We start from the raw sequence: 13,004 nt of genomic DNA, 5'->3' as shown, positions 1-13,004 counted from the left end.
ATCAGCATATTAGAATGATTTCTGAAGGATCGTGTGACACTGAAGACTGGAGTAATGATGCTAAAAATACAGCTTTGATCACAGAAATAAATTACATTTTACTATATATTCAAATAGAAAATGGCTATTTTAATTTATAATAATATTTCACAATATTCCTGTTTTTACTGTATTTTTGATCAAATAAATGCAGCTTTGGTGAGCAGAAGAGCAGAAGCTAGTTTTTTTTAGTACATGTATCTGAAAGAAAAGCCAAGTTAAAGGGACGTTAAAATAATTCCTTTCGTGAAACAATTTATTTTCAATACGAGTTGTCGATTTGACTTTTACTTTGGATCAAACTCAATGTCTTTATTACCCGTTTCCCAAAGCGTGTCTCCCAGCCCCTCTCGCTCCCCATGGACTCCATTGATTTTTCCATGCAACACTGACCTCACATCAACGTTATATACACTTGGAAAGAACCAAAGGCTTTTATAGAGGGCAAGAACTTCCTCCCTTCATCATTTCGTTTTAAATCACAGTCATGATGAACCAGCATTTCTGCATTTCCATTCTTTGGACGGCGTCCTTGAAAGTCCCCAGAAGCCTTCAGGAGAGAAACTGACTCAACAAAACCTCCAAATAAACTCCCTCAAACTGAAACCTCAGGATCCCTTGAAGTGATTTAGTAGTGGGTGACTAAAATAGATTTTTTTTTTTAATGGTCAGCGTAAAGCTGATATATATGATATCACCATATTTAATTTATAGATTGTAAAAAAAAAAAACATAACTGCTGAAATTAAATGTATATTTATTTACATATTTATATATTCACCTAATTTAAAACTAAATAAATGTCAAAATTATTTGAATGATTAAAAAAAAAAAAAGAAACTGTAGTGCCCAAATTTTTTTAATACAAAGGGCCAAAAATTACATTTGATTGAAGCTTGCAGGCTAAAAGTAAATGTTGCATCATATATAATCCAACTATAATGCTGTACATTAAAATGTATTCAATTAAAATTACTTTTATAATACTTTTGTTTTACTTACTGCTTTTAATTGTTAATTACAATAATATATTGACACATCGGCCATACAGCAATGTTGATATTGACAGAAAAACTGACTGGCCAATAGCTGAAAAAAATGCCAAATATTGGCCATGGCAATATCGACACATCGGCCAAACAAAAAAACAGATTGTCCAACATTTAAAAAATGTCAAATATCCGCTGATAATATCGGCCTTGGTGGTATCGACACATCTGCTGAACACAAAAACGTATTGGCTTATGCACATTTAAAAAATGGCAATTTCAACACATCGGCCATACAGCGATGTTGATATTGATGCATTGACAAAACAGAAAAACTGATTGGCCGATAGTTTAGAAAATGCCAGATAATGGCTGATATATCGGCCTTGTATAGAGGTGTTATGGTTCACAGAATTCACAGTTCGATACCACTGGTGTCACGGTTCGGTACGTTTTCGATACGGGTGGGGGGGTAATTGGTTACGTTGCAATGTTGGAAATATTTATGTTGTAAACCATGAAGGCGAGCCAGTGGATATCACACAAGAAACATGCAAACTCTGCGCAAGAGTTATGCCGGTTGAACGTCTTAATCTCAGTAAATTCACTATATGCAGAAAGTGAAAGAAAAAACGGAATGACGGAGTAATGACGGAGCTTTCAGCATCTGACGCCGCATATTCTCTCAGAGACGACGAGAGACGAATCTACTTCAACATATGCTGATAACTGTATATAGCTAACTTTTCATTTATTCCCTTAATATTTCTCTTGTGGCCCGTACATTGTGGAAAAAAATAAGAAATGTATTTCGTGTTAAACAGGTTGTTTTTGAAAGTCGGTGCTTGAAATAAAACGTTTTATTTCATTGATTTTTATTGATGACTGCAGTGTTAATATTTTAATTATAGACCTATAATTCATTGTATAATAGACCTGTTTTACTTTTTTAAAAACATTTTAATCGAGGAGTAAATAGCCTAATCTTTTGTAATCCTTGCAGTGCGTCAGTTATGTGGTTGGCTAATTATTTCGGGGCAAATTAATTGTATAATCTTGATTTAATTATAAAAGTAACTTCTTATTAATAATAGGCCTAATAAAATAAGAATGTAACAGGCCTAAATTTAATTGGAAATGCCAAATCCTCATATTAATCTCAGTAAATTCACTATATGCAGAAAGTGAAAGAAAAAACGGAATGACGGAGTAATGACGGAGCTTTCAGCATCTGACGCCGCATATTCTCTCAGAGACGACGAGAGACGAATCTACTTCAACATATGCTGATAACGGTATATAGCTAACTTTTCATTTATTCCCTTAATATTTCTCTTGTGGCCCGTACATTGTGGAAAAAAAATAAGAAATGTATTTCGTGTTAAACAGGTTGTTTTTGAAAGTCGGTGCTTGAAATAAAACGTTTTATTTCATTGATTTTTATTGATGACTGCAGTGTTAATATTTTAATTATAGACCTATAATTCATTGTATAATATACCTGTTTTACTTTTTTAAAAACATTTTAATCGAGGAGTAAATAGCCTAATCTTTTGTAATCCTTGCAGTGCGTCAGTTATGTGGTTGGCTAATTATTTCGGGGCAAATTAATTGTATAATCTTGATTTAATTATAAAAGTAACTTCTTATTAATAATAGGCCTAATAAAATAAGAATGTAACAGGCCTAAATTTAATTGGAAATGCCAAATCCTCATAATATTGCCAATAATTGATGTTTTTGACAATATCGTCGATACAAGATCATCGTCTTTCAATGCACCCCAGCAAAGGGAGGTTATCGCGGGGCAGACATTGTGTTGCCTGTTACGACGTTTAGGCTGCCTTGGTGAGCACAGTGGCACTGAGAACATTATATTTCACACTCTTAAGTTATTTTATTTTCCAAATTTAATAGAATTAGTCCAACGAAAAGTTCGGCTTGTAATGCATACCGAACCGAAAGCCTCGTAGCGAATGGTTCAGTACGAATACGTGTATCGTTACACGCTTACTTGTTAATATCAACACATCGGCTAAACAGAAAAAAACTGATTGTCCAATACCGATATTTGAAAAATGCCATACAGTATATCGGCCTTGGTGATATCAACACATCTGCCAAACACACTAACTGATCGGCTAGTAGTTTAAAAACTGTCAAATATCGGCCGATATATATTAGACATAGCAATATCGACACATCGGCCAAACACAAAAACTTGTTGTCCAATGCCGATAATTGGAAAATGTCAAATATTAGATGATTTATTGACCTTGGGAATATCAACACATTGACCACAGAGAAAAACTGATTGTCCTATACCAATAGTTGAAAAATGCCAAATATTGGTCGATATATCGGCCTTGGCAATATATCGGTAAACCACTAATTTAGAGGGGAATGTGTGATTTAGCCTCACTCACAGGTGACATCAAAAACATGTGTAGGATGAGATTTCAGCAGGAAAATTTAACAGGTGACATCACCCACCAAAATCGGCCCTTGGGATGCCATCTTAAGCCTGTTTTCCAGCCTCTTAAGAGATCAGTGCAGGACTTCAGCATCTCCTGTCTGTCTTCACCTGTGTTCACCTCTAATCCTGCTGGAGAAATCAGCCAGCATCCTCACATACTCTCACAGAGAGCCTTTTATAGGCCTGGCCGGACATGTTTAAGCCATAAAACCCAGAAGTATTAATATATGCAGTAATTTGTCTGTGTGTGTGTGTCTGCGCTCATCACACATTCATAGTTTGATGTGTTTTCATTGCAGGGCTTCTGTTCCTGGTTGACGGCCATATTCAGAATAAAGTAAGAGGCTCTTTGACTTTAATGTGAGATTGTTCATATCAATAGCACAGCACAACAGAACACACAGTGCTAGACCTTGAAAAACAAACCCTTTTTTAACAAGGGTTTTATTTTAATTGTTTTCATTTTAATTGAACATTTTTATGATTTTATTAGTTTTTAGTAAGTTTTATTTACATTTACATTTAGTCATTTAGCAGACACTTTTATCCAAAGCGACTTACAAATGAGGACAATAAAAGCAATCAAAACTAACAAAAGAGCAACGATATATAAATGCAAATGACAAGTCTCGGTTAGCCTAACGCAGTACATGTAGCAAGGTGTGTATATATATATATATATTATACACACACACATACACACACAAACAAAGAAAAACAAGTAGATAGAATAGAAAAAATAGAAAGCTAGTGTTTGTTTTTTGTTGTTGTTGTTTTTTTTAAATAAAGAACAAAAAATTAAAAAGATAAATATAGATAAAGTAGAATTATAGTAGAATAGAAAATGTTAGAGCTACAAATTATTTAGATTTGTATTTTAAATTATTTTAATTGTATATTTTTAATGGTTATTTTTGTAGTGTTTTATTTTAAAATGATTTATCTTTGTACAATTGTATGATTTTTTTTTTTTACTTGTATTAAGAAATTTTATATTTTTGATTTCATTAATTTAATTATTTAATTTAATTTATTTTGATGTTTTATCATTTATTTTAATTGTATTTTTTATGATTTTATGCATTTTTACTAATGCTATCAAACGATTAATCGCATCCAAAATACAAGTTTTTGTTTACATAATATATGTGTATACTGCGTATATTTATTATGTATATATAAATACAAACACATGCATGTATATATTCATGAAAAATATGTTATGTTAATGTTAAATATATTTATATATAATATAAGAATATAAATATTTGCATGTAAATACATGTAAATATTTACTGTATGTAAGTGTATTTATATATACATAATAAATATACACAGTACACACAGATATATAAACAAAAACTTTTATTTTGGATGCGATTTAATTGCGATTAATCGTTTGACAAGTTTTTACCAAGCAGATTGTTTTTATTATTATTTTAAATAATTACTTTTAATATTTTATGGTTTATTTCATGTATTCAGATAGTATGAGTTTATTTATTTATTTATTTTTAATGATTTTTCTTAATTGTATATTTTTATTATTTTGTAGTGTTTTATTTTAAAATTATCTTTTTTAATTCTACAGTTTTATGATTTTTAAAAACCTTTATCAAGCATTTTATTTAAATTATGTTTGGCATTTATTATTCTTAAATTTATTTTTGTTGCACATCTTATGACTTTATAACTTTTTAGTAAGCATTTTATTTTGCTGAATTTTATTGATTTTATTTTCACTATTATTTTTACATTATTTTAATTTAGCATTTTTATGATGTTAATTGATTAGCTTTTCTTCAACTCGCCATCTTCCTGCATTTCCCTTAGAGTCCCTTAGAAACCTCACTGCTCCATAATCCATACTATATATTCTATAAATCAGAATCAGAAGAGCTTTATTACCAAGTATGTTTACACACACAAGGAATTTGACTTGAAGTCAGGAGCTTCCAGTGCAGAAGAAAGTACAGACTAGGGATATGCCGCTATCAAATTTTCATGTTGCGATTAATTGATCATGCTTTTATCACGGTATACGGTATTATCATGGTATTGGAATTTAGTTGCAAAAAAGTGTTGTCATAGTCCAGTATAACAAGTTTAATAACTATTTTTCTTATAACAACAATAACTGAACATTTACATAATTTAGAAACATTTAAATTAGTTAATGCATTAACATTCACAATGAGCAATAGCTGCATTTACTACAGAAGTTATTCATCTTTGTTAAAAAAAATACAACTCTTAGTTCATGTTAGCTCATTAAATAACACTGTTGCAACTTTTGATTTTAACAATGTGTTATTAAATATTGGAATTACCTAAGATTAATGAATGTTTAGAAGAATTTTTCATTGGCAGTTTATGTTAACTAATGAAGCCCTAATGTAAAGTTTGACCGAAACACTTTCAACACTAGGGCATGTTTGAAAATAAATAGCCTATTAAATCGAAATATTTAACCCTTAAATGCATACCTCGGGTCTTTAGCGACCCGGGACATCATTCTCTACCCTCTCCCTCCTTTATTTTTTAAAGTTAGACATCAACTTTCTTAGTATTCTTCAATCTATTCATTATATTGAAGAGGCAGGGAGGCGTTTCTGTTATTTGGTTTGTGACATCCTTTACCGGAAACGCCGGCGCAAGGTTAGTCGCAGCACTTGGTCACGCGTTGCACCAGAACCGTTTTCGGAATCGAAACGTATAAATTGCTCACGGTTCCGGTTCTAAATAAGAACCGGTTCTCGGTTCCCAGCCCTACTCCTGTGGCAGGTTGAATTTCCTCAGCTGGTGAAGGAAGTACAACCTCTGCTGGGCCTTTTTAGCAATGGAAGTAAAGTATACTGTTTACCCCATACTTGTAGTATATATTACATAGTCTGCACGCTGCCATCCATACTATGTACTTACAATTCCGTACCTAAAACTATTATTCCATTCTTTATTGTCTATAGTCCATACTCTGTAATCAAGCCTTCTCTCTCTGTATGTTCTGTCTATCATGAAGTATGAGGGGTGGCTAACGCGAGTCTCGTTCCCCGCAGGGACGAGGAGATCCGGGAGAAGTGTGGTGAAGATGCCGTTCATTACCTGTCGTTCCAGCGGCACATCATCGGTCTGCTGGTTGTGGTGGGCGTGCTGTCGGTGGGCATCGTTCTGCCGGTCAACTTCTCAGGCAACCTGCTGGGTGAGTCCTGAGGTCAGAGGTCAGCGGTGCGATTGTAGGTCCGTTAGCGGTGATGAAAAGTATTATAGTCACTTAAAGCAGATGTTTCACTTGAAAGTAGTGATGCATGATATATCGGTGACCAATGTATTCAGTGCGGATTATTCATTTTGGCTCGTTTTAATCGGTATTGTCTGTTGTAGGTAAATAAATGCCATTTTCTGTTCTTTTTGTAAGGATTAATTAACCCTGTAAAGCCTACTGTATCATATTTGAACAAGTATTTTACGTATTTAGCCAGTAAAAGGCCTAATAATTGCACAAGCTTGAGCTTCACGTGTCTTTTTGCTGTGAAATCTTTACAGATTTTTGTAAATTAAACAAAAGAATAACATTTGTATATTTTTAATGTTTTAACAGTTTTATGATTTTATTAATTTATTGTGTTTTATATCGATGTTGTAAAATTAATTATTTTAAATGTATTTGTTATACATTTTTAGCAAGCATTTTGGTTTGATCTTTATTTTAAAGTCATGTATTTTAACTGTATATTTTATAATTGTATTCATTTCTAAAGTGTTTTGTTTAGATTTGTTTTATTTTAAAATTATTTTTCTTAATTGTACATTTTTATGACTATTAATTTTGTAGTTGTTTTTAATTTGATCATTTTAAAATGATTTCATTAATTATAAGTGTATTATTTAAAAAATAATTTTTCATGATTTTATTATATGTGTGTATTTTAAAAGGATCGATTTTATGATTTTATTAACTTTTAGTAAATGTCTTATTTTAATTTAATTTTAATTTAAAATCTATTTTCATTATACATATGATTTTTTTTGTTTTGTTTTTGTTTTACATTTTTCTGATTTTAATTTGCTTTTAATTTTTAATTAACATTTATTTATGCATTTAAGATTTTGTCTGAAGGTTCAATAAATGGTTCCATTAAAACCTTATACCTTTACAGGATTAACAAGTGGAACCTCAGGCTAAAAAGCATCTGTATATGTGGGCTGCTTACATGTTCACACATTCAATCATGAGTTATTGTATCGGCCACAAAGAGCTGGTGATTATTGCTGATGTTTATCGACTGAAGATAAAGTTAAAAGATATACGACTCCCATTATCGTCAGGTTATGTTTTTCTGAGCACAGAACTCTCCATCATTAGACGCTGTCCCGTCTCTCTGGCCTGTCGCGTGGCGCGCTGTAGCTTATCATCAGAGAGGGTTAATCCACAGCGCTCCGCTCCAGTAATGAGATTGAACTTCTATCTGCTCGCCGGGTAATTGGATGCCTGTTGCAGGGAAAGAGGACAGAGAGAGCGGCCCAAAGACACAAAAACGAATGGAAAGAGGTCAAACAGATGAGGACACTTTGCACGAGTCCTTAGAGACGGGGTCAGTGTGGACAGAGTCACAGAGGACAGAGAGTTCGGTCAGAAACAGGCTTGATGCAAATGTTTGGGGCGGGAAGAGGTCGTCTGAGCAGCATGTAAAGAGACATATTATAGTTTGTTGTTTTATGAGCCATTTAGACATGCAAAGTAACAATAGAAACTGCCCGCTTCTCAGATGCAACACATTGCATTGCATCAAAAGATGAAATGTCATATCTATAGTTCTTATGAATGTTTGCGACCTTAGATAGAAGGTACGGGCCAGTGTTTCTATCATTGATGTACTATTATTGTAATATTTTGAATTAGTCTCTATTTTTACATTTTAAATTGAAAGTAATTTTATTTATCTTTTTTATAATCTGTATAGTTTTTATTATTTATTTAGTTATAATTTATTTAGTATTATTGGTTAATTTTGTTTAGTGTTTTAGTATTTTAGTACTAAATAAAAGTCCCCATATCTCCTCATTTGCTTTATCTAATAATGCAATTATAAAAATATTACTTATGCACTCTCTTTATGTAATTTTTTTTGTTTCATGTATCTAATTCTTTTATTTGATTCTATTGATTTCCATCTCTTAATCATTTCAGATTTGATCATTTGTTTTGTTTTATTTTAATTAATTAATTAATTACTTTATTTTATTTTATATTTTAAGTTTGTATTATTTCTTTAGTTGTTTTTATGCAATTATGTCTTTTATTATTATTATTATTTTTAATTTCTTTCTTTTGCATTCTGTTTCCTGAGAATGACCCTTTTGTTAGCTTTCAAAAGCACAAATTAAGTTGTTGTTGTTCATTTTTTTTCCTCAGAAAATAACGCATACAGCTTTGGACGCACAACAATCGCCAACTTGAATTCTGGGTGAGACATTTTATTCATTGCACAAATATTGCAGCCCCCTTTAATTATTTGAAGATGTCATGATGCATTTCGAGTATTCTGGGTAAAGTGGACGTGTCTCTTTCTCTTTGTGATTCAGAAATAACCTCTTATGGCTGCACACATCATTTGCCTTCATGTACCTGCTCCTCACCGTCTACAGCATGAGACGCCACACGTCCAAGATGCACTACAAAGAAGATGATCTGGTATGTTAACTGCATCAATTTAAAGGAACAGTTCCTTTTTAACTCTCATAATGCATTTGGGTCCGCTTTGACCTGGAAGAGATGCATAAAAAAAAAAATAGCATTTTGCATGATTGGGTCATTTAGGACCCGGGTACCATTAGGTGTCAGAAATACTTTTTGTAAAATTATCTATGAAGTTATATTAGTCAGAAACCTTTGGTAAAATCATTTATATTTTTCCCGATATCTCACACACTTTTGGGACTGAATTGTGTTAAAAAAGTAACATGTATGTCTGTTGATGAACCATTGCAGCATGAAAAATTGACTTTTTTTTTTTCTTCGTGTGAAAGTTTGTGCAAGTAAAAATGTCATTTATTTTGTTTGAAACTTTTTTTTTTTTTAATGTTAGTTTTTTTTTAATTTTTTTATCATGGTTCATGTGCAATTTGAAATTTCAAAGTATTTCTCAAAATTGTAATTAATAAAAGCATTCAAAACATTGAAATGTTTTCACATGCGCTCAATTATTTAAAAGTTGCTAATTAGATACAATTTGGTTTTAGATGACAAATATTATGACTGTTTTATGTTATAATGACTCTTCAGGTCCGAACGGACTCTTAATGTTGAAATAGTATGCAGATTTTAAATGGAAACAGTGCAGCATGAATATTTTGCTAAACATCTCTGTATGGTTTATACTGGTTTGCAATGTGATTAAATGATTTTGGGCTGAGCGTTTCCTTTATTTTGTATACGGTAATAACAGAAAAGCCATCTGGAGGAGTCTTGTGATGTGTGCAGCTCATCATTAGTCATGCTGTAACGCTTATGAAATATTCATGAAGTCCGTCTATAGCCCTGACCTACATTTCTGAGTCGAGCGTTTAACCTCGATCCGCATTGCAACGTCCTCCAGCATCTGTGCATGTGTAAATAACCCAAATATCATGCTTTCCCCTCTCTCCTCAGGTCAAACGCACTTTATTTATCAACGGCATCTCCAAATATGCAGAAGAAAGCCATATAAAACAGCACTTTGAGTAAGACCACTCTTTTTCTCCTCTTTATGCTTCAAACACAATTTTTTCCCTTTACATTAACATCCTAAATGGGTCACTGGAATATCTGCCCACTGTAAATCATGTCAAATATTAAAATCACGTGTGGTTTGTGCGTTAGCGGGCGTCTACGTTCTCTCTGGAGCTCCGCTTCTGCAAGCATCTGCCGTAATTGTCTAAATGAGTTTTTTAAATTCGAGGCATGCAGCCGATCAGCCAAAAATGAGTGTGATGAGGCGCTGGGGAGGAGCTATGAATAGACTCGAGTGTCTAATGTCATTTTACCTGAGACAGAGCTGCTGAAATCAGAGGAAAACATCACAGGCTGCTTGTTCACTGTAATGATGAACAACGGGAGTGTATAGATGTTTAGCTAAAGGTACAATAACGTTCAAATGTTTGGGGTCTGTAAGAGTTTAATGTTTTTGAAAGAAGTCTCTTCCGCTCACCAAGGCTGCATTTATTTGATCTAAAAATAGATTAAAATGTGGAAATATTTTTAGAATTTAAAAGAAGTGTTTTCTATGTGAATATCTGTTGAAATGTAATGTATTTCTGTGATGCGCAGCTGTATTTTCAGCATCATTACTCCAGTCTTCAGTGTCACATGATCTTCAGAAATCAGTATAATATGCTGATTTGCTGCTCAAGAAACATTTCTGATTATTATCAATGTTGAAAACAGTTTCTGTGGAAGCAGAGATACAGGATTTTTTCAGGATCCTTTGATGAATAGAAAGATCAAAAGAACCGTTCACTGTAATGATGGACAACGGGAGTGTATAGATGTTTAGCTAAAGGTACAATAACGTTCAAATGTTTGGGGTCTGTAAGAGTTTAATGTTTTTGAAAGAAGTCTCTTCCGCTCACCAAGGCTGCATTTATTTGATCTAAAAATAGATTAAAATGTGGAAATATTTTTAGAATTTAAAATAAGTGTTTTCTATGTGAATATCTGTTGAAATGTAATTTATTTCTGTGATGCACAGCTGAATTTTCAGCATCATTCCTCCAGTCTTCAGAGTCACATGATCTTCAGAAATCAGTATAATATGCTGATTTGCTGCTCAAGAAACATTTCTGATTATTATCAATGTTGAAAACAGTTTCTGTGGAAGCAGAGATACAGGATTTTTTCAGGATCCTTTGATGAATAGAAAGATCAAAAGAACAGCATTTATTTGAAATCTTTTGTAACATTATAATGCATCCATGATCAATAAAAGTATTAATTTCTGATTAAAAATGTATTAAATGTTCCTTGTAATATTTGATTTAGATTGGATTCTGATTTTAATTATTTTATTGTCAATTAATCAATTAAAATGTATTTTAAATGTTACTTTTAAATTGCATTTTAAAGAGGAATTTGCTAGTTACTTTCATTTATTCATTAGCAATCATGCAAACATGAATTTTGTACACATTGTTTACATTAAAGTAAATAAATAAAGACCAAAAAATTTTCATTATATTATACCTCAGTGAATATTTAAATATCAATTAAATAAGTCTGTTTTTATTCTTATTCATAGTGATTATTCATATTTTTTTACACTTTTTTACATGAAAGCAACCAATAAATGTTGACTATATTATACCTCAGTAGATATTTAAACATTAGTTAAATACATTTTTTTAATAAAATGGTGATACATTTTTATTTTTCAGGATTCTTTGATGGAAAAAAAAGTTGAAAAGAACAGCATTTGAAATAGAAATATTTTGTGACATTATAAATGTCTTTACTCACAGTTTTGATCCATTTAATGCATCCTTGCCGAATAAAAGTATGAATTTCTTTTCAAACAGTAAAGATTTCTGACTGCAAACTTTTGAACAGTGTTTGTACATAATACACTTCAGTCATAGCAAATGACTTGAGAAAATGTAGTTCTTGCATTTCCAAAATAAAAACTCACACAATTCTCTTTTAACCAAAGTAACACTGTTAGCTGTTTGTCTGAAATCATAATGATATCAGAAATATCATAAAGTGAGTGTGAGATGTTGATTTCTTCATTTGTGTCTCTCAGACAGGCGTACGAGAACTGTGTCGTACTGGAAGCGCGTGTTTGTTACAATGTGGCCAAACTGATGTCCCTCAACGCCGAGAGGTAAAATTCTGGTTTTGAATGAATTGCTCAGATTTGGCTCAGGATAGGAAGCTCTTCCTGTGAGTTTCTCTTTTAGGTTCAGAAATGAGTCTATCCACTGATCTGACCTCTGAGACCTTTTATCGATCTGTTAGACGGGCTGAGGTTTCCTCTGAGCTTCTGTGTGTGTGTGTGTGTGTGTGTGTGTGTGTTTGTTTGTGTGTCTGTTTGTTTGTGATTGTGTGTGTGTGTGTGTGTGTGTGCGTGTGCGTGCGCGCGCGTGTTTGTTTGTGTGCGCGTGTGTGTGCGTTTGTGTGTGTGTGTGTGTGTTTGTTTGTGTGTGTGCGTGCGCGCGCGCGTTTGTTTGTGTGCGCGTGTGTGTGCATTTGTGTTTGTGTGTGTTTGTTTGTGTGTGTTTATTTGTGTGTCTGTTTGTTTGTGATTGTGTGTGTGTTTGTGTGTGTTTGTTTGTGTGTGTGTGTGTTTGTGTGTGTGTGTGTTTGTGTGTGTTTGTTTGTGTGTGTGTGTTTGTGTGTTTGTTTGTGTGTGTGCGTGTTTGTTTGTGTGTGTGCGCGTGTGCGTGTTTGTTTGTGTGTGTGCGTGTGTTTGTGTGTGTGCGCGTGTGCATGTTTGTTTGTGTGTGTGTGTGTGTGTGTGTGTGTGTGT

The 13,004-nt window shown here is 32.8% G+C and overlaps 1 protein-coding gene across 1 annotated transcript in view; it reads left to right on the top strand.

Moving 5' to 3' along the window:
• Window positions 1–13,004, top strand: part of LOC107552387 (CSC1-like protein 2) — a 57,854-nt gene that overhangs the window by 29,578 nt on the left and 15,272 nt on the right. The window contains exons 8-12 of the mRNA XM_016234256.1: window positions 6,561–6,703; window positions 8,918–8,969; window positions 9,088–9,196; window positions 10,154–10,224; window positions 12,279–12,359. Coding sequence (XP_016089742.1) covers window positions 6,561–6,703; window positions 8,918–8,969; window positions 9,088–9,196; window positions 10,154–10,224; window positions 12,279–12,359 — 456 coding nt within the window. The remainder of the gene's footprint in view (window positions 1–6,560; window positions 6,704–8,917; window positions 8,970–9,087; window positions 9,197–10,153; window positions 10,225–12,278; window positions 12,360–13,004) is intronic.

This window comes from Sinocyclocheilus grahami, unplaced genomic scaffold (assembly GCF_001515645.1).
Source record: "Sinocyclocheilus grahami isolate Dianchi unplaced genomic scaffold, SAMN03320097.WGS_v1.1 scaffold449.1, whole genome shotgun sequence".
In the NCBI taxonomy this organism is placed as follows: Eukaryota; Metazoa; Chordata; class Actinopteri; order Cypriniformes; family Cyprinidae; genus Sinocyclocheilus; species Sinocyclocheilus grahami.
Note: the sequence above shows the minus strand (reverse complement) of the source record. Positions and strands in the feature narration are given on the sequence as shown.